The sequence below is a fragment of the Microplitis demolitor genome, chromosome 4, assembly GCF_026212275.2.
Source record: "Microplitis demolitor isolate Queensland-Clemson2020A chromosome 4, iyMicDemo2.1a, whole genome shotgun sequence".
NCBI lineage: Eukaryota > Metazoa > Arthropoda > Insecta > Hymenoptera > Braconidae > Microplitis > Microplitis demolitor.
Genome location: NC_068548.1, coordinates 6,821,682 through 6,844,160, shown reverse-complemented (window position 1 = coordinate 6,844,160; position 22,479 = coordinate 6,821,682). Strand labels below are relative to the sequence as shown.

At 28.4% G+C, this 22,479-nt stretch overlaps 1 protein-coding gene across 6 annotated transcripts in view; it reads left to right on the top strand.

Moving 5' to 3' along the window:
* LOC103570438 (peripheral plasma membrane protein CASK) overlaps window positions 1-22,244 on the top strand; it is a 32,719-nt gene extending 10,475 nt beyond the window's left edge. For 4 of the 6 annotated variants that reach the window (XM_053738871.1, XM_053738873.1, XM_053738870.1 and 1 more), the window contains 11 exons: window positions 758-937; window positions 9,974-10,165; window positions 10,593-10,757; window positions 10,881-10,949; window positions 14,854-15,091; window positions 17,029-17,085; window positions 18,388-18,507; window positions 18,575-18,691; window positions 20,053-20,160; window positions 20,232-20,407; window positions 20,835-22,244. In XM_053738871.1, the coding sequence (XP_053594846.1) occupies window positions 758-937; window positions 9,974-10,165; window positions 10,593-10,757; window positions 10,881-10,949; window positions 14,854-15,091; window positions 17,029-17,085; window positions 18,388-18,507; window positions 18,575-18,691; window positions 20,053-20,160; window positions 20,232-20,407; window positions 20,835-21,014 (1,602 nt within the window). In that variant the 3' untranslated portion in view covers window positions 21,015-22,244. The remainder of the gene's footprint in view (window positions 1-757; window positions 938-9,973; window positions 10,166-10,592; window positions 10,758-10,880; window positions 10,950-14,853; window positions 15,092-17,028; window positions 17,086-18,387; window positions 18,508-18,574; window positions 18,692-20,052; window positions 20,161-20,231; window positions 20,408-20,834) is intronic. The other 2 variants (XM_014440398.2, XM_008548182.3) reach the window with 1 other exon arrangement.
* Window positions 22,245-22,479: the final 235 nt, after the last annotated feature.

Sequence of the window (22,479 nt, the reverse complement as noted above, 5' to 3'; positions counted from 1 at the left end):
AATTAAACAAGGAAAAATAATTAACGAAATAAACTGTTGTTGGTACTCATTCTACAGGAAATTTTCTCTGCAACTAAAATCTTACTCTCACTTTTCTTGAAAAAATATTTTGAAAAACTATTTTACCCCTAATTCAATTTATTAATTACTACTTGCTCGTAGTATAGGCTTGTGGGTACTCATTTTACGCGAAATCACGCCCACTACACGACCATACTACTCTTTTAACCCAAAAAAATTTTTGTTACAAAAAAAAATCTAACTATCATCTCCTTCAATCTCGATAATTAACTTTGAGGTCATACAAATAAACAAATCAGTGTAAAAAGAACTAAAATATAAAATTATTTGAATAATCAGCGGAAAATCGATCTTTCCCGAGCTTGCGCTTTTACGTTCCACTATTTACCATTCCTTATGTTACGTGCATCCAATCTTATTCAAGAGGACAGTGTTCTAAAATAAAAAAAGAAAACAAATAAACACAAGTAGATAAAATAAAAAACATTATTCAAAGCGCCAGATGCACAAGAATTTTAATAAAATTTTTTATTTCCTATTTAAATAAAATATAAATGAATAATAAATTTACATTTAATTGAATAGTAGTCAATTAATAATGAAATTAAATGACATTATTTTTTTAAATAATTCATATTTATTTTATGATTTAATAAAAATTACAAATTTATTGGTAAGAATTTGTTTTTTTTTTCTCTATATTAATTAATTAGTCATTCAAATTATTTGTTGACAGTTATACGATAGAATTGAAACAAAAATACCAACGCCAACTCGTCCGCCACCAACGGATGCCTCAATTCGCTTGCGTGAAGTCGAGGAATTATTGCGGGAACTAGAATTATCTAAATTTCGTAATATTGATCTCTGTGATTTACATGAACTACAGGAATTGCTCAGTCAACCTCATATTAAGGTAATTATCTTGTAATTACTCATTAATTACTCTCATTATTTTGTTTGAATTTTTGGCGGCAAAAAATTTTTTCAAATTTTGAATCCGTTTTTTTTTATTACGGAGGCTGCAATTGATAAAATTAAATAAAAAAAATTGTTTGCGGATACTTTAAAGTCTGGAAAACAAGACCGTCAGAAAATTTTTGATGAGTCATTCATTAGGTAGAAAAGTTAATTAATGTATGACATAAAGTAGGATCAATTTTTTTAATTTAGAAAATTGGATTAATTAATTTTTTTCTGCTACGATGAGTACATAGGAGTAAATAGATAATTGGGTTGGCTCCTTCAACGGATTGGATATCGATAATACAAAAAGTTTATTGGAATAGTATAATTAGAACTGGAGTAATTAACAAAGTAATTATGTGTCAAAGTAAGAGTGCGTTTGTTCTTTTGCTAATTACTCGAGCGCAATTGTTCGATTTCAATGATTTTTTTTTTTCGATCGATAGCTCGAGGCTGGAAAAAAGCATGAGTATGATAAGTGAAGATTAAAAAATGACCTAAAAATTCTTTAAAAAATTATTTCAGATCAAAAATTTTTTTTTTCTTTAATTTTAATTAAATTTTTTTTTATCGGTACTCTAAATTCTAGAAAACAAAACTCTAGTGTCAAAATTTCTAAAAATAATTTTCCCAAAACCTTAAAATTAATTCCAGATCTCAAAAAAAATTTTTTAAATTCCCACTCAATTTTTTATTAAATAATTAATTTGTTTTAATTCCACCATTAATAAAAAAACAAAAGTTTATGACTCCAAGATGTCCAAAATTTCCTGAAAAAAATTTTACGAAGTTTCGTTTATTACAACCCGAGTAATTAAAAAATTTAGTATTAGTCCATCACTCGGTGCCGCGGATTCAAACAAAAAGTTGCCGCGAAAGTTTTGAAGGAGCGTAAAAATGGCCGATAGACTAGTGGTTCAGTGAAAAGTCAATTGAACAGTAGATAAAAGGCTGAGATAAGAGTTTCAAGTAGCAAGTGTTGAAAAAAAATGATTAAACAAAAAAGTTATAAAATTCCAAGTGAGCGTAACTCGAAAAATAAAAATTAAAATTAAATGATATTTAATCTCATCTCGGCTTAGTACATCTCCATTAATGTTAATATATGTATATATATATACGTACAATGAATAGAGGGTAGTTTCTCTCGTTAACAACATGTGAGTTGTCACAGTGTCGCTCTAGGCGGTTTGTAAAAAAAAAAAAACAAACAGGGAAAAAAAAGAAACGAAAATACAAAAATACGTGGGCGTTGAGACGCAGGGGGCAGGGGTGAGGGTGAAACATGAACGGGGGTTGGAGTCTGTAGTCGGTACTCGGCGGACTCTAGGGTTGGAGTCACGGGTGGGGGTGAGTCGCGGGATAGAATAAGCGGGGAGGAATAAAATGACGATGAGGAAAGCGGGACAGGGGGAAAGGAATGAAACGGAAGTGACGTTTGGAGGAGGAGCAAAACATGAAGGAGAGTAGGGGTGGATGTACAACCGGGATATGGTTAAAGTCCTAGTCTACTGCAGAACGGTGTTTAAGTGAGACGTGTAGTTGGTTTTAGTTGTTAGTTTTATTATTGACGACAAGCTTGTTCATTTATTTATTTACTTAGTTATTTATTTATTTATTTATTCATTTATTTATTCATTGACTCGACGGCTCGGAGGCTAACTTTCCCGACCGCTCGTTTAATCCCAGGATACTTGTTTATTTAACTTTTAAATTATTTAAAGCTACGTGACATCTGCTAGCGAATGTGACATATTATGTGATGTTAGATATATATATTTTTATTTTAGATAAATTTAATCTGTCTGAAATAAATTATTTAAATGATTTTGTCAAATCTCATGAGATGATTAGTTGATAGATTTTTTTTAACCAATCATTTAAAATTATTTTTTGGTACCATGGAATTTGTGAGACAATTTCCGATAGTTTGAGTACCCACATCAATATTTTCAGATCAAATAAATTTAAAAAAAAAATTTTGATTTTTTTTTTAACCGGTTTTGGAGCTTATGTAATTCGAAGATAAATAAGTAGTCACATCGATAGGGGCTGAATAAAATAAAAAATATACATTTTTTGGGAAATAATTAATAATTTTAATAATTAATTGACTCTTAATTAAAATATGTCGTTGATACTGATTTTACTTGAATTTTGATCATCTACACAAAAATGACACTCATTTTACTAAAAAAAAATATTTAAATCCAAAAATGTTCTAAAAAACCATTTTACCCCAGATTAAAATAATTAATCACAATATATCGTTGTTGGTACTCAATTTACGCGTAATTAAATCGTCTACACAACTAAGTCACTCATTTTATTCAAAAAAATTTTTGCTACAACCTAAACCGCAAATTCTTACTTAAAAATTAAAAAATTAAAATCACTAATCCGTAATGAAAGTTATCAAGTCTTGCGATGTATTTAATCGAGTAAAAAATAAAGTATTAGCGAATTATGGTATAGACAAAAATCAAAATTGAATTGTTATGTGAACCATGAAACACGTACTCTGGCCGATATGAGTCTGGCACTCGATACACCGAGTGCGAGACAGTATCATATCAATGCTAGCAAGATATTGCCGTGGCACTGCGCAGTATTCGGCCACAACCATCTCGTACCACACATAGTGCACATCCACATGCACGTGCCTGTTTCCAATCCAATACAATCCCTAAATTCCTACCAGAGCTAAACAGAATCCCCACACACCGGCATAGATTACAATCTCCGACAAAAAATAGATTCACGACCTCAACGATAATAAACTGACCGAACTTTAAAACCTATAACTTTTCACAATTATATAATAGCACATATATTCCACAGTATCGACATAAAAAAAAAATACATTTAAAAGCTCTCAGATTTTTCTTTATTTATGTCCAGGTCCAGACATTGAAATGACAATTGCAGAAAATTCAGGTCCTTTTTTTTGTTGCCCATAAATTTTCTGTCTAAAATCTTGTGCTAAATTCATTAGCTGAATAAAAAAGCTCATACTTTTTGTTATCTCAGGTTCAGGCCAACGAACTCGGAAATAATTCGGTACTGAGTTATGATAAATTTTAAGCTTGAGAGAACTTTTTTTCCGTTGTTGCCCGATAACTCGCATACTAATTATCGTACGGAAAATTTAAAAAAAAGAAAATAAAAGCTTAAAGTGCCAACTTTCAGATTGTTATCATTATTTTTTATGAAATAATTTATTTTAAACTTTTTACAGTGCTTACAAGTTATGGAAAATTTACTTTTTGCTTGAGTAGTCGTCGTTTTTTGGATTTGTTGTTTGACGGAAACGATATAAAATTATTTCTATATTTTTGAATTTTATTTTTAATACTAGATATATTAAGCTTTAAAATTTAATTAATAAATTTTTATTTACAAGCATTTGTTGCCAAGATATCGAAAGTCAAAATTTAATTTTCAACTCGCGAACTAATTAATGTACATAAAACTAAAAAAATGGAAATCAAAGCTTAAATTATCAACTTTATAGTCATGATATCAACTTTTCTCAAAGAAACTCATTTTCCCTTTTTCCTAAGCTTCTAAGCTATGGAAATTAATTCCCACTTCAGTTTTTCACTTTTTTTCCTCATTTTTTCAAAATTTAATTTAAAAAAATATTTTTTTTTTTTTTAATTTCTTATACTTTTTTTTTAAACTAAATACCTCTAGCTTCAAAATTTTTTTTTTTTTTTTTTTTTTTACAAGTATCTTTCATCGAAATATTGGTCATCAAATTTAAAATTTTTAAATTTTCCCGCGAAAAAAATAAATTGATAAAAAAAAGAACAGACAGATTAAATTTGTAAACTCAATTTTTTATTTATCAAAGATATAGAACCTAAAAAATTTTCAAGTGTTCAAAATGACCGGAAGTGAAAAAATGTCAAAAACAAAAAATTAAAAAAAAATAAATAACAATAAGAATTAAAAAATAAATGGAATGTGATTACAATGAATTGCCCTGCGACCAGGGACCACCAACTAGTCTCGAGGTCGCCGGGATGCTGCTACCACACATGGAATCCGCACCAGCACGTGTACCCTCTGTGCCGTCGGTGCCTGAGGCCGCTGCTGACTCTTCAGCACTCGGCATTCATGTCAACCTGCCTCCACGCGTCTCACCTGACCCTCTGTCATGATCACCATGCTCACCACCTCCATCACCACCACCATCCCCATCGGTCCAGATCTGCTGAGACAACTCCCACCCCGCTCAACCGATTTGACTGGCGGTCCGCGTCCTCTAACTTCCGGTACCACACGCATCCCTTCAACTCTTCTCGGTATTCGCTAAACCAGCCATCGACTTCACACGTTTCTACCGAATCAACGCCTATTGAATCCTCTCATAATGACACTCATGCTAATATTAATAATAATAATAATTATAATAATAATAGTGATAATGATAACGTTAATGTAAATGTACAAAAAAATAACAATAGGAGTAGTTTAAGGTCGTCTTTTAAATTAAACAAACCCCCGGGTGTGGATCTTACCAGGTGGATTGGAGAGGAAACTAAACGATCACTTCCGATTCATGTTTATAAATATTATCTCGCGTTTATTAAAGAATATCATCGACAACATTTTAAGGTAATTTTGATTTATATTTATTCCTGGGTAAAATGGGCATATAAGGGAGGTGGGAGGTTGTAGTAATTTTTTAAAAAATTATGATACTGAATTTAGCCGTCTTATAATTTTTTTGTTTTTTTCTAAATGGTAAATTATAAAAACAAAATATTTGAATAAATTGCACTCGTATAGTTTTTTGAATTTTCTACATGTGCATATTTTAAGATTTTCTTTTATTTTTTTTTTTTTTTTTTTGTAATTAATTAGTCGAAAAAAAAATTTTTTAATCATTAATTTTCTGCTGACTTCAACATCATGATATATTTGAGGAAATTTTTTATTTTTATGAGGGTAAAATAGGCAGGATAAAATTATTGATGGTGGAGTAAACTGGGCATGGAATTTTTTTTTTTATTAATTTTTTTAAAATAAATTGATAAGGAAATTAAAAAAAATGTATTTTATAGAGTTTTTATATTTTCTTTTATTTTTTAATTTGGGGGTAAAATGGGCAAGATAAAATCATTGACTGTAAGGTAAACTGGACGTGTAATTTTTTTTTTTTATTAATTTTTTAATAATAAGTCAAGGGAAATTTTCAAAAATTAATTTTACAAGATTTTGTACTTTTTTTTATTTTAAAAATTTGTGGAAGTAAAATGGTCATGGTGAAATTATTGAATGTGAGGTAAAAAGAACGTGAATTTTTTTATTAATTTCTTAAAAATAAATTAAGAGAAATTAAAAAAAATAAAATTTAGGAATTTTTTAATTGTTTAATTTATCTGGGGTAATATGGACATCTTTTTTTTGTAATCAATTGATATTTAAAAATAAATGAAGAGAGAAATTTTTAAAAATAAAGTGAGTGGGAAATTTTTAAAAATAAAATGAAAGGGAAAATTTCTAAAAATAGATTAAAGAGAAACAGGAAGAAATTAATCATTTAATTATCAATTAAAATGGCTTACGTTAATATTTTATTTTTTTTATTCCAAATTGAATTATTCTGCCGTAAAGTGAACTGGAAAAATCAATCACTCAATTACGCCGTTAAATAAATGGTAGAATAAAAAAAAATTTTACTATAAAAATTAATGATTTACAAATAGAAAGAAGAATCGAAAGTTAATTATTTTTCTACGTGAGGTGAAGTGAACACGATAATTCATTTTTCTGTTCCAAGACTTAATAATTTAACCATTAACTCAATCGGAAAAATAAATTAATTTAATTTATTGTCGAGAAAGATGAACAGAAAATTTACTCTCCAGTAGTAAAATTAATAATTCGAATTAAATCAACAATAGATAATCAATTAATAATTAAAGTGGGTCATTTTTTTAACAACTGGGGCAGGGGCAGCGTAAAATTATGAGGTAAAATGGACACTTTTCCTTAATTTTTAAGAATAAAATTTATAAAGTTTTTCATTTTTTATAAAAAAAAATTTATGGGATAGGATAAACAGGATTAATTATCGATGGATCATAATTTTTCTTTTCAATAAAAAAATTAATTGGTTATTAAATAAAAACAAAAGGAAATTATAAATCCCTACTTCAAAAGTAAAATTAAGTGATTCCTCGTAATTATAATTTCCCATAAAACAAATAAAACCCTCAACAAAAAAAAATCTTCAAAGAAAAACTTGTAAATAATTTCTTACATAAAAACTAATTAATTCAAAGCTCACAGTCCCTTATAAAAATTATCTCTCCTAATTAAAATTCATCTTTCGTCTCAAAGCTAATTAAAAACCCCGACCCTTCACTTTACCCTCACTCTCCCCCTCCCTCTCACTCACATAAATAACCAACAAAACATAAAGCTCCAAAAAATATTATCCTTGCCCCAGAAAAAGTCCTCACGCACGCGCAATTATTCGCCCTTGAGACTAATTCCCATAAAACATATCACTAAAAATTTTAATTTTCAATCAATACCCCCCTCCCCTCCCTATTCTTTCCCTAATTTTGTGAGTATTAAATCTAAAGTAAAGTATAAAAGATAAAATTATAAATAAAAAATCGGTAGGAAAAAATTACGACATTTATAGGGCACAAGGATATGCGCATAAGATCTAGGTGGGTGTTGCGGTCCAGACCAAAAGTGGGTAAGTTGGATAAGGCCATCCCCTCTCCTCTATTATTCTATTGCGTGGGTGGGTGGGTGGTTAATGTAGAGGGGAATTGTACCCCCATTGAGATGAGACTGCGCTCTGGATGCTGCAGCATCGAAATAATCTCAGTGCTGGAGAACGCGGCATCGCTATGTGTCGGTGTCTCGTTGCTGCCTCACTCAGTATTATTTTATTTATTATTTTAATTATATTTTTAACTTATTGTTTATTAATACGATCTATAAAGTTAACGATAAGTAAATATTTTATTGCCAACAACAAGCCTAATAATTACAAAGTAACTCTCTTCGTAATTCTGTTGCATCACAAGCCATTTAATATTTATTAATTTAAGTATATATATATATACATATATATATATACATATATATATATATATATACATATATGTAGATATAGGTATAGAAAATATATTTTTAATGAAACTTTATCGGTTGTGAGTGTCGGTGATTTATGATAAAAAAAATAATCGCGAGTGTGTTGTTGGTTTGTTGTAAAGAAATAAAACAAAAAGGAAAAAAAAAAACAAATTTTTAAACCATAAATATTAATAACCTACTAAAGAATTTCTTAAGATGGATCTGTATAGAGGAAATTGGGGACCACAGAGTTACCCTAGCATGCCATCGACGTCAATAAATACGAGCAGTAATGTACCGATATGCGATGCGGGTGCTAAATGCTGGTCTTCAAGACCCTGCAAGTCGACGGACTCGCTGCCAACGAGGCCTATTGATTACTATATGAGGTCCCAGGACAATATGAGATCCATGGAGTCGATGCGATCATGCGAAATGAGAGACGTGAGGTCGGTGGGAGAGATGGATCGGATTGATCATAGACAGGAAGTCTGTACAGAACAGCCGAGAGCTATGGATGCTGGAGGGTTTGTGAGAGAGTATCAGCAAAGGGCGATAAACCATCCGTGCAGACTGATGGACCATAATGGGCACAAGCAGGGACAGTATTTTAATCATGATCATGGGTGCAGGTCCGTGGATCATGTGCCCCAGCTGTTTGAGCACCGGCCCTCGCTCCCGGCGATGAGGAATGTTGGATCTCCCCATAATGAGATTGACAGGCCGATTAATTGGTCTTGTAGATCGCTAGAGCAACCTGGAAGACCTCTACCTGTAGATTCTGTTATTTTTGGATCACATTTACCGCCTACGCAATTTTTTATTGACAACAATCATCTGAGGGTTAACTGTCCGGTTCATAGTCCCTTTAGGTTTAAGTTCCATCACAATGGATTCAATGATTGCCACGTGCATCAGGTACTTTGTTTTTTACGCCCATGAGTTTAGAGGAAATTGAGTTTTTTTTTTTTTAGGAAAGTTTAAAAGCTTGAAAATTTTTTGTAATTTTAAATAAGGGATTTGATAAATATTTTTTTTTTCTGAAAACAAAATTTTTTAAATTTACCAATGGTTTTTGAATTTTTGAAAAAATTTCAAATTTTTAGGACTTAATTTTTTTTTTTTTTTTTTTTTTTTTTTTTTTTTTTTTTTTTTTTTTTTTTTTTTTTTTTTTTTTTTTTTTCATAGGGATTTTGAATAAATTTTTGTTTAGGGAATGATTAAAATTTTGTAAAAATTTCAAAAAATTAACTAAAAAAAAAAATTTATTTCTAGCATTTATGATTTTTTTTAAATTGAGGATCTTATTAAAAATTATAAATTTTTTCCAATGAAAATTTTATAAAAATTTTCTAAAATTTGAACCTATTTTATACTGACAAACAAAATCTAAATTTCTATAAGAACTTAAGCAATAATTTTTTAAAAATTAGCTCTCTCAATCTTAAAAAATAAAAAACCCGTAAAACGAATAAAATAAATAAAGAAAAAAAAACGTCGGGAATACGTTTAAGAGAAGAGATAAAAAAAAAATAAATAAGTTTAATGTTGGCCCAGATAACGGATGGATAGAAATTGCGTGTGTTTTTTAAAGCGCAGTCGCGTGATTGCGGTAACTCAGACTATTGCCAAGGGTTCATCATTGATCTTCATATATATTTTTTTTTCAACCTTCAAAATCATTGAATTACTCCGACTCTGGATCAATTGTCAGGATTAATTCAACATGAACTTTTTTGGGTTAATAGCTACCGTCTGGCAGCCATTCCACCCCTAATAGCTGCCGCCTACCAGTCGCCCCAGCCCCGTCTTATATTTGTAATTAACGTCCTCGCTAATGATAATAGATTTTTTATTCTTTTATTTAATCTTCTTACAGTCATTACTACAAGCTCACGATGTGGCAGGCCACGAAGTGTACGGCGAAGAAGCGACACGAGTCACTCCACCCCCGATATTCCCATACCTCAACGGCGTTGACGATATCGAGGGTCAAAATGGAGACATGGACGTCGAAAATGTCACAAGAGTTAGACTTGTACAGTTTCAAAAAAATACCGACGAGCCCATGGTAAATTTTCATAATTTTAAAATCCTATTTTGAATTTTTTATTTGTGACCCTCAAGATCGCGACTTGAATCCTAGTCTCGTTATTTAAAATTTTTTTTTTAATTTTCTTACTGATTAATTTATTAAGTTCAAGGTTCAGCATAAATTGTTGACTAATTTATAAAGTTTACGGTTCGTATTCAAATTATGAAAATTTCAATTGAATATTCTTAAAAAAAATTATGAATAATGAATAATAAATTGAGAGTATTGATTTATTTGTTAAGTTCATGGTTCAATTAACAGCCGACAAAAAAATTATATTTATAATAAAATTATTATAAAGGGGATAGATTTAAATTATTAAAGTTCAAAGTTTAAAGTTCGAACCCAAGTCACTTTTTTTATTTTCTTCTATTAAATTTATGAATAAAAAATAAATTAACAGGGGATAACATTAAAAATGAATGAAGATGGTAAATGTGTGGTAGCGCGAATAATGCACGGCGGAATGATTCACAAGCAAGCAACCCTTCATGTACTAGATGAAATTAAAGAGATCAACGGGATCCCGGTTGCCAATCAGTCGGTTAATACGCTTCAGAAAATGCTCGTAAGTAATAACTTTTGTCCAGCAGAACTTATGACTGACATATATATATATATATATATATATATATATATATATATATATATATATATATAATTCAAATAAAAATTTATTATTTTTTTACAGCGCGAAGCACGTGGCTCAGTGACATTTAAAATTCTGCCCTCGTATAGAATTGCACCGCCACCATGCGAGGTAACTAACTCATTTATTTCTTTTGCGCTCGCGTGATTATTCATATTCAAATTTTGAAAATTAAGCTACTGAGGTATTGGCTGCAAATGTAACTTTTTTTTTTTATTTTTTCATATATATATATATATAAATGAATATATTTATTTATTAATAGACGGCAACGACAAGTTAACAACTGTAGTGGCAGCAGTCAGTCCACCAGACGAGTTGTCGATACCCCTATTTTTTACTATTATTATTATTTTTAATCTCATACATTTTTCGTTGTAGTCTAATCCCTTTTAAATCACTTTTTTTACTCTCACAATTAAATTTATTAATTTAATGTTTTTTAGTGCACGCTCTGTCGACATTCACTATTTAAATTTTCATTTTTACTATTGTCATTATTATTAAAATAGCCGTTTACTTTTAAAAAATATATGAGGCATCGTTAGAAAGATTAGTGACTTTAATTATTTTATTTTAAAACAAATTGTTTTTTTTTTTTTTGTTTCATTAGGATTTTAGAGTGGCTATAATTTTTATTATTTTATATTATTTTTCTCTAAAACGGTCGTAAATGTTTGCTAGAAAGATATTCTGAATGTTTAAGAGTTTAAATTCAACAGAAACTCGTTCCGCGAAATTTAACTCGCGGAAAAACAATGTGATCCTGGTCAACAGATAGTTAAAAATTTTTGGATGTTTTTTTCAACGAATCGATTACAAAAAAATGAAAAATAAAAATATGCACATGTAGAAAATTTAGAAAACTATAAGTGCAATTTTTTTAAATATTTTTTTTTATAATTTATCTTTTTAAAAAAAATCAAAAAATTATTACATGTTGGCTAATTTTAGTATCATTAAATAATATCGATTTCTAATATATAAGAAATCGCGTTTTTGATATTATCAAAATTCAAAAAATTTTTGGGTTTTACTTAATTGTAAATGGATAGAAAATGACGTCTGAAATATTTCAGGTTTTAGTTTTATTTGTAATCCTTTACGCAAGCTGCTATTTTTCCGCGAATTTAGTTTTTTGTCTGTAACTTTCAAAATAATCAACTGATTTAGAAGAACTTTACGGTAAATGAATGAGTTAATTAACTGTTATTTCCAACCAATTTATGGACCAATAGGTTTCGTTTTTTTGTAATCTTAAAAAGTAATTTTATTCTTGGTATAAATTTTAAAGTACTTAATCAAACTAAATCGGAATTCAGCAGAAAGTAGGTCTGGGTAACTGCTTTCGATCGCCGCAAAACTCTATTCAATCGGTTTATTAGTTTAAAAGTTACAGAGGAAAAACTAAAACCGCGGAAAAAGGGTCGACAACTGGGTCAGACCCAGAAGCCTTTTGGATTTTGACAACTTCTCTAATAGAGTGAAAGTGTCTATCTGCGAATTAAATTCCACGGCGCGGGTTTCCATTGAAATTAAGGGCTCAAACTCATGCTAAATCTGCAGTATTTTTTTTAACTGATTTATAAGTCGGTGGTTAGCAAAAATTTATAAACTAATTTAGATAATTATCGTAGAGAATGTTTATTATTAAACCGGTGGTCTAGAGTAGTTAAAAAAACTATGAAAAAAGTGAATAAAAATTTAAAAAAATAATCAGTAAATCATTGATTAATTGATATTCCTTTTTTCTGTTTCTTCAACAATCTAGTTGTTCAGGATTAGGCCTCTGCCAGTATTAGTAAGTACCGCCACTTGATCTGGTGTGATTGGACTGCTGTAGTTAGTTTTAAAACAGAGCTAATGCGTTACTTTTATCTATTACAAATACCACATTATTGTTATTACAATTATATACCTGCATACCTCGTCTACAATACACAAATATTTATAAAACCCTTGTCATATATATTTATTATATTTTTATACCTATATATATTGTAAGTAATCACGGGATAATCGTTTCCCATCACATCCAATTTAATTAATTAATTAATATTAATTACTTCACTTAGCCGCCGTTAAGTTATACTTAGCATGTGACATTATTTATTATATATATTTATCAAGTCGATGGAGCAAAGCACCTTGAAAGTTTTTTATTCCAACACTTTTATTTATTTACTTTTTTTTGTATAAAAATTTCAACTGTCAAAATTAGATAAAGTTTGTCCGAACATTTTACTGAAAATCTCAACTATTTTCATGGTGGCCACATTTATGGAAAATCTATAAATGTCAGGGAATTATAAATATACTGGAAAAGTCAGCAAAAAATCTGGAGATTTAGCAGAAAGCTGGAAAAATTTTTACTTTTTTTTTTCTTGACTGCAAAAATCCAATTAATTTTTTTTTTAATTAGTAGCAATCGATTTCAATAGCGTAAAAATAAAACAGTTAGAATTAAAAATTCATTGACAAATAATAAAATGAAGTTTCATTTAACGACAATGATTGCTTATTTATTGAACTAACTTTTACAATTTTATTTTGTACTAAATAAATATTTCCAATAATTTACTATTACTATATATAGTCAGGGAATTTTTTAATTATTTGACTGAAATAGATGCACGGAGAAAACGAGTCTTGAAAATATTTTAATATTTAATATATTTAAGTAAGAAATACTAATGCAAATCAATCAGTGCATTACTTTTATTATTTATTACTAAATGTATAGTAAAAATCACAAGACAGTAATTAATACTATATGTTTATCTGAAAAATTGATATATTATTACTTTTATTACTAATGTATTTGTATTCTTTATTAATCGAACAGCAAATTTTATACAGAAAATATTAAATTATTACTAAACGTTTAGTAAATAAATTTCATTGTACGATTTAATGATTTTTATTCTGTGAAGATATGAAATTCACTAAAGATATGCATTAAATACCCTACAGTATACAAAAATTAGAATCTGTTAAGTAATTTCTGTAAAGCAGATGAATAGCGTAGTATTAAGTATTGTACAGCAACTAAAAATTACTAAACGGCTTGTAATTTTTCCGAAGCAGATTGATAAAATTTAAAGTTGGTGAGGATAACATATACAAATATGTATTACAAGTTCAGAACCCTTTGTCCAAAGGAGACATCGGGCCGTCATCCATAGGAAAGGACTCGCGCGCGGAAGATCAGAGTTTGAATCACGGTTACAAGTGATTTTTAAAAATAAAAATCGACATCGTCACCAATACAGATGACATAAATAATATTAATAATAATAAAAAATTGGAAAAAATGGTATAGTAAAATTTACTAAATATATAGTCAAGTTTACTAATGAAGTTTATATTTAATTCCATATTTAAATTATAAAAATTACTAAACATAACTAAAAATTAAATTCTAAAGAAAGTAAAATTCGCTATATTTTTTTCTCCGTGGAAAAGTCAGGGAATTTCAGTTTCAAAACTCAGTGGTCACCATGATTTTTCTTTTCATATATATTTATCCTATTAATAGTTTTCCCAATAATTTTTTCACTAAATATCAAAAATTTCAAAAAAAAATAAATTACAACCAAAATATTGCAGATATAATTTTCGTCGTATCTGTAATTATTCTCCCAGAAATTAAATTTAAAATCCCCGAGATCTAAATTTTTTCTTGACTTAATTCCGTCCAATTTTTATTTCTTTAAATTAAAATTCTAGTCAAATTATCAAAGTATCGATAAAATTGTATATAAATAAATTTGTTCAGAATAAAATTTCCTACAAAAATGACTCTGACCAACTTTCCCCTAATGCCGATAGTAAGCCCACAATTGAGTTTTGTGATTCACAATTTTATAAAAAAAAATAAAAATTATTTTCCCAGCCGGTAAAAGCTTGAATGCCTTAGCCGTAGTATAGAAATCCAAAAAAATATACATTTTAATAATTTTATTCGTGAATTGGAATGAGCTGCTGGTATCTGACTGAGTTATTATTGTAACAGATATTCGTACGCGCTCAATTTGACTACGACCCACTTGAAGATGAATTAATACCATGCGCGCAAGCAGGGATAGCTTTTAAGACAGGTGACATACTACAGATCATCAGTAAGGACGATCATCAGTGGTGGCAAGCAAGAAAAGACAATGTCGCGGGTTCCGCGGGTCTCATTCCTTCGTCGGAGCTCCAGGAATGGAAAATTTCAAATATGGCTATGAGAAAAAATAAACCAGAACAAGGTTTGTTACTTTTGTTAAAAGAAAATTATTAATTATTTATAATCAATGATAAATTTATTTAAAACGAAATAAACAAACGGTTAAATTGTCGTTCCAGCAGATCGCACTTTGTGTCTTCGCATTTATCCGAGTGTTTTATTATTTTTTTTTTAAGTAATTAACAAAAAAAAATCGTTATCATTATCGTGCTTACTTAATGATCATTAATTAAGTACGAAAAAAAAATCATTAATGGCGTTTAATATATTTTTATTTTTTATATCTGTGAATTTAAAATGCAATTTGGCACCTCTGGGTCTGGAGAAACGAGATCCTGGAGAGAGAATTAAGGGGACCCGGTGGTCTAGAGGCTAAAAATTTCATGATTTTAAAAAAATTTTTTTTTATATGTTAATAAATATCCAACCTTTTGAAATTTCGAGGGATTATTTGATTGTTATTAATATATACAAAAATGCTTATAGCTAAGAAAAAAAATTATTTTTAGTATTTAAAAGATAGCGCTGAAGCCAGCTCCTTTAGAAAAAGGGACCCGGGCGGCGTAGAACAATTCAGCTCTTCTATGGGTCTGAAACAAAAAGATTTAATGGATTTTTAATCAGTATAAATATACCTATCGCTGGTACTAGAATAAAAAAAAAAAAAATTTTTTTTTGAAGAAAGGGCACTTTGTTGAAATTTTTAGTCCAAAAATTGCCTTTTTTTCGTAACATTTTGCATGTAAAAAAACAGAAATATTCAACGCAAAAATTTTATTCTAGTACCAGATATAGCTGTTGGTGTATTAAATAACATATTTAAATTTGAAAGCAATCTACCGGATAGTTTTTTTTTTTTCAACTACGCCAGGCAGAAAAAAGTAGTTTCGAGATAAACGCGTTTAAAGTTTTAGTTAAAGAAATTCTGAAGAAAACTAGATTTGAACATATACTTACGGTTAATCAGCTATTCCAGCAGCATATTTTTTTCTTGTGCACTTCTTCGGTATTTCTTGTTTTTCATTATATGTTGACTTGTTTATCATTATTATAACTTAGGAATAGAAACCAAAGCAGATGTTTTCCGCCGCACAATAGAATAAAAATTACTAACTCGGCCGGCCTGCTAAATAGCTTTTAGAACATGAAATACTGGGAATATAATCACCATATTTTCACAGTATATTTTTGAAATACTATACTTTCCAAATATGCAAAAAGAAAAAATCGATTTTTCAAAATTTCTAGACCACCGGGTCCCCTTAAAAAAAAAATTTCTAAACCGAGATATTAATTAAATATTCCATAAAAAATATTATAAATAATTAATTTTCATTACTTGGACCAGTAATTTATTTTTTTGGTCACGTCAATTAATAATTGAAGCTTCACTAATAAGTCTATTGTATTTTTAGTCTCTTTGGGTTGAGCAAAAAAAAATCATTTAGTGTAAATAATTAGAGCCGGATATATCGGAAAAATAATAAAATAAGATTTACAAATTTTTTAAATTAAAAAAATGTACTGGTCATATTGCCTCACTTTTATATGCGAGTGATCCGAGGGTTAGGGAATTTAATCCTGATTAAATATAATTTTTTTAATTGAAATTGATCTATTGTTTCCGAGATACTTTAGTTTCGAAAATAATTAATAATCTCGCGGCCGCGGTTCACATCCAGCTTTGGGTAAAAAAAATACGATTATTTTTTTCTAATTTAACAAATTGCACTTTTAATACATAATATAAAAAAAAAAATAATAATTACGCCCAATCATTTCATAGCTTACGCGACTAATCCACTTGTATAATTTATGAAATTGTTTGTGATTGTGTGAGTCTATTGAATGTGTTTTTTTTAATCCTCGGGCATGTGGTGTAAAATAATAATCGTGACTTTTACGACTAATTTAAAAAAAAATAATTGTAAAAAAAAAATATATGTATGTCTGAGCTAGATGCTGAAGGGGAAGGTGGATGTTCACCTCACACCGAAGGCTGTGACAGCTCGACAGGTATGAAACTAAAATCTGCCTGCAAAAAAAAACATTTAAAAACACAATAAGTATCTATTTAAATTAAGTACAGTGTATTTGCCGCACGGGCCTTCGGCTCCTGTCGCCAACACACAGTACTCGCTACTAGATACCAAATTATTTTTTGACTGCACTAAAACTAAAATACTTTACAAATATCTGCATTCAAATTGAGTATAGTGCGCGCGTTTGCCGCGCAGGCCTTTGGCTTCTGCTACCAACGTACTTTAAATCAAGATAACTCGTAAACTACTGGGTTTAGCGAAAAAGTTCATAAGAACTTTTTTGTCGGAAACTTAATTTTCTACAAAAAAAGTCTGATTGATTTTTTGTGTAAACTCAGTAGTTTAAAAGATATTTCAATTTAACGTACTTCCTAAAAAGAATTTAAAAACTATTTCAATTAAAAGTTGTAATTAAGACAATTTTAAAACTAATTACTTTATTTTATTAACTATTAGGTTTAGAAAAAAATTTTTAAGTACTTTTTTATAGGACATTAAATTCTCTACAAATTTATCTCAGTACTTTTTTATCGTATCTTTGATAATTCAATCAGAAACTCAATTCCAAGTACAATAAATAAGTTTTTCATATTTTTTTAATTTTTCAAACATAAAATTAAAAATATCTACAAAACTATTAAAGATACCTCAAAATCACATTGACACAAACTTATAGAAAATTAAATTCTCTACAAAAAAGCTTCCATTAATTTTTTTCCTAAACCCAACAGCTGATCCGTAATGTAAATTGAAACAAAAAAAAGCACTTGAGTAACGTATTTTTAATGGACATTCAAAAAATAATAACAATAATAATAATTTAATTAGAGCACGTTATCATTAAGGGTAATCATTTAATCATTAGTTAACTTGTCATTAATATTGTGACCTGCTGGAACTTTTATTATTATTTATATTTGTTAATTTATTTATTACAGCGACTTAAAATTTATTTTCAGGCCACCATAAATTTTTAAACTAAACTGTAATAATTTTGATAATTAATCAATAATTAGTAGACGAGTAATTAAAATTTTAATGAAATAGACACACGATTTAGAAGCATGTGTTTTTATTAAAATCACTGCTTGTTACTCGACTTTTTTTTCATTTTTTTTTGCACTGCTTTGATATGAAAAAATATATAAACCCATATATATATATTTATTTTTATTAGTTATTTAATTATTTTACAATTAGTATATACTTAGTTTATAGATATTGAAGTGTAATTTATTATTATTTATTTATTTATTTATTTATTTTTTTTTTTAAGTCAATTGCTCAATTTTTGGCCGCAAGAAAAAACAATATAAGGACAAATATCTGGCAAAACATAACGCGGTATTTGACCAGCTGGATCTGGTTACATATGAGGAAGTTGTTAAAGTACCACGTAAGTTCTTTTTTCTTTTTTTTCTTAAATTAATAAATTAATTAATTAATGTATAAATAAATTATAGATGAAGCATTCCCCCGGAAGACACTAGTATTATTGGGAGCACATGGTGTTGGTCGTCGTCATATAAAAAACACAATAATTGCCAGGCATCCAGACAAATATGCCTATCCAATTCCGCGTAATTATTTTTTTTTTACTTACTGTGTAAACAAAAAAAAAAAAAAAACAAAAATTTAAAACATTTTTGATAACTTATAAATTTGCGACAAATTTTGATTGTTTTGAACTTTAAAAAAAAATTTTAACCGACTAATTTTTCCTAATTTTGTTGCAATAAGAAAATTAAATAATTACGGTAACTTAAAAAAAAATTCACATACTGATTTTTTAATTTTCTAATTGAAAATTTTTTTATTTTTATTCTGTTTATATTTTATTTATTTACACGGAGAGAAAAGAATGGGAATTTTTCCAATTTTGCTTGAAGGTAATTCCTTTGTTGACATAGCAAATTTTCCTCTATCAACATAGAAAATTTTACTAGAATAAAATTAGAATATAAAAATATTTTATAGAAATTTTACCCACATATAGGGATGTCTTCTATATTACCATTAGAAAAATTCCCATGTAGACATAAAAAAATTCCTCTGTTAACATTCCTGAAATTCCTATATTGAGACGGGTATTTTCACTATGTCAGCGTAGGAATTTTTCCTATTTTACCAGAGTAATTTCTTTTATATTAACGTAAGAATTTTTCTTAGATTAGCAAAAAAAAATTCCTCTGTTATCATAAGAAATATTCCTACGTTGACGTAGTATGAATAACTATGTTTACATAGGAAAAGTTTTTATGTCAACATAAGAAAATTGCTATGTTGTATAGGAAAAGTCCACAAGAAACTAAAACCAACAAAATACCGAATATTTTAGTGATTATTATTATTTAGGCCTTAAAGCGATACAATAGAGAAGTGTGAAGGTTTGAAGGTATACGAAAGTGAAGTTTCAAAGTTGTTGAAAAAATTTCGTGTAATTTAACTAAAATTTTTTTGTAGCACCTACCAATGAACATTTGTTTTTATAAATTCAATTAATATAAACGTGTACATAAAAGTCAATTACATAGTGTTTCCGACAGTATATAATCATCAATTCAATTAATTAATTGCGTAAAATAATCATCAGTTTACAAACATTTCATTTTTACATATATGGGAATTTCTACTTTGTTAACATAGGAATAATTTCTATGTTAACATAGAAAATTTTCCTTGACATTGAGGGATTTCCTACGTCATTAAAGGAATTTCAACAAAGGAATTTTTTCTATGTTAACATTGGAAAAATTCCCATTTTTTTCTCTCTGTGTACTTAAAAATTATAAACTGAGTTTTAAATTTTAAATAATTCTAAAGTTGACGATTGTGAAGTTTTTTTGTATTTAATTTTTTTTTTTTTTTTTTACACTGGTTACACATTAAATTATTTTTTATTAAATTCAATTAATTAATTAATTGATTATTTAAATAATAGATACAACGAGGCCTCCACGGAACGACGAAGAAAGTGGGCGCAATTATTACTTTGTCACACACGATGAAATGATGACTGATATCAGCGCAAATGAGTACCTTGAATATGGTAAAATAAATTCAATTGTAATTTTAATTATTATGAATTAACGAGTTAATTATTTATTAAATTAATTATAGGGACACATGAGGACGCGATGTATGGAACAAAATTAGATACAATAAGAAAAATTCACGAAGAAGGAAAAATGGCGATTTTGGACGTCGAACCTCAAGCACTTAAAATATTACGTACCGCTGAATTTGCTCCTTATGTTGTTTTTATTGCTGCACCCATCGTACAAAATCTTAATGACGTAAGTGATATTAATTATTCAATTAAAAAAAACAATTTTTTTTTTATAAAATTCCGAAACTTGAACATTTAAAATTCTGTAACTCGGCTACTAATTGTCAGATTGTAATAAAAAAAAAAAAAATATTTTTCAAAACTCAGTTTCTAGTTTAAAAAAATATCAGTTCATTTTGGTTCAAAAAAAAAATTCTTAATGTTCTAGCGGAACGAAAAGAACCGCGAGAGTAAAAATTAAAAAAAACGCGGGATTAATTTTCTAGTTCAAATTTGAAAAAAAAATTTTTTTTATTATTTAAAATCTCAAATTTTTAACTAAAATTATTTTACGTCACCTACAAGCCGAGTTACTAACCCACCACCCTCTTTCCCCTCGATCTTGCGGTTTCTCGAGATTAAACAATTAAATAAAAAAAAATTTTTTTTTTCAGTACGACGGAAGTCTAGAGAGACTCGGAAAAGAATCAGACATGCTTAAGCAAGCGTACGGACACTTTTTCGACCTGACAATCGTCAACGACGATATTGACGAGACAATTGCACAACTGGAAGGAGCGATAGATCGAATACAGAAGACACCCCAGTGGACGCCCGTGAGATGGGTATACTGACAACGATCACCCTCGCGTACTTCAACATTGATCAGCTGCAACGGTACACAGGATTATTAATTTTATTTATTCGGAATAAATAAATCGAGAGTACATCAAATAATGAAATTAAAAAAAAAAAAAGATAAATAAATGGATCACTGACCACGTGTTCATCAATATTAACTCAATTAAACAATCTATTATACGCATTATTTAATAAAAAGAGATGCTACGAGAGAGCTGGGACCGAAATTAGACCTTTAGCCTCTAGACGCGACTTAAACGCTAATTAAATCGCTAATTAAATTATTTAATTAATTAATTACGAGACAGAAACAACCGATTTAACAATTAATCATTTTTAAAATAATAGACACTTTTTAATCATTACCTTGCATTCTTATCTTACAAATTAACTATTTACAGTGCGTTTTATTGTGGGCTGGAGTTTTATTCTGTTGCCTGGATTTTAATTAAGGGGCTATTTATCATTTAGTTTTTTTACCAATAAGTTTTGGTATCTTTCGAGGTAAATTATGAGTCAAATATTGGAGATGTCAATTCGCGGATAAGGACCTTTTCTATAGGAAATTAAATTCTCTACAAAAAAGTTTCTTATGACTTTCCATGTAAATTTGATAGTTTACATGTAATTGCAATTTTAAGTATCTGAAATGAAAATTTTGTCTAAACTTGAGAAATTTAATTTTTTTTGGATCTTTAAATTGTGGGTCAAATATTGGAGACGTCAATTCGCGGATAAGGACCTTTTTAATAGGAAATTTAATTCTCTACAAAAAAGTCCCTAACCATTTTTACCCTACGTCTAATAGTTTACTTACAATTTAAATTATTATAAGTCAAAGTATAAATTTGATTTAAAATAATTAATGAAAATCCTTTTATCCTTTAATAAAAATTTCTGCGAAACTATCAACGATATGAAAAAATTACACAGAAATAAATTTATAGAGGATTTAATTTCCTGAAAAAAATGTCCGATGACTTTTCGTCTAAACTGGATAATTGTGCCATAAATAAAAATATCGCCTCAATGCTCCAATAAAAAACGCAATTTCGATTTGAATAAAAAATAAAATTAGCTATTAATATAGATTATTAGTACAAAAAATTATTATTTTGTCATCCCGATACGAGGTGGAAACGTAAAATGCCCACTTGTACCCTCTCAAATCTCTTTCTCTCTTCTCTATTGTACAACTCATGTTACAAACGATAAAAAAAATATATATATATATATATATATATATATATATATATATATATATATATATATAAATATAAATCCAAAAAAAAAAATTAAAAATAAAAATAGGAATAAATTCGTCTGGTAGCGAACTGATTAATTGCAATAATAAATATTTCAAAAAGTAGTCGTAATTAATCGAAAAAAAAATCAATGAACTTTTTAAGCTCGAATTTAAAAAAAAAATTAATTATATTAGCGTGTGCATAATTGATT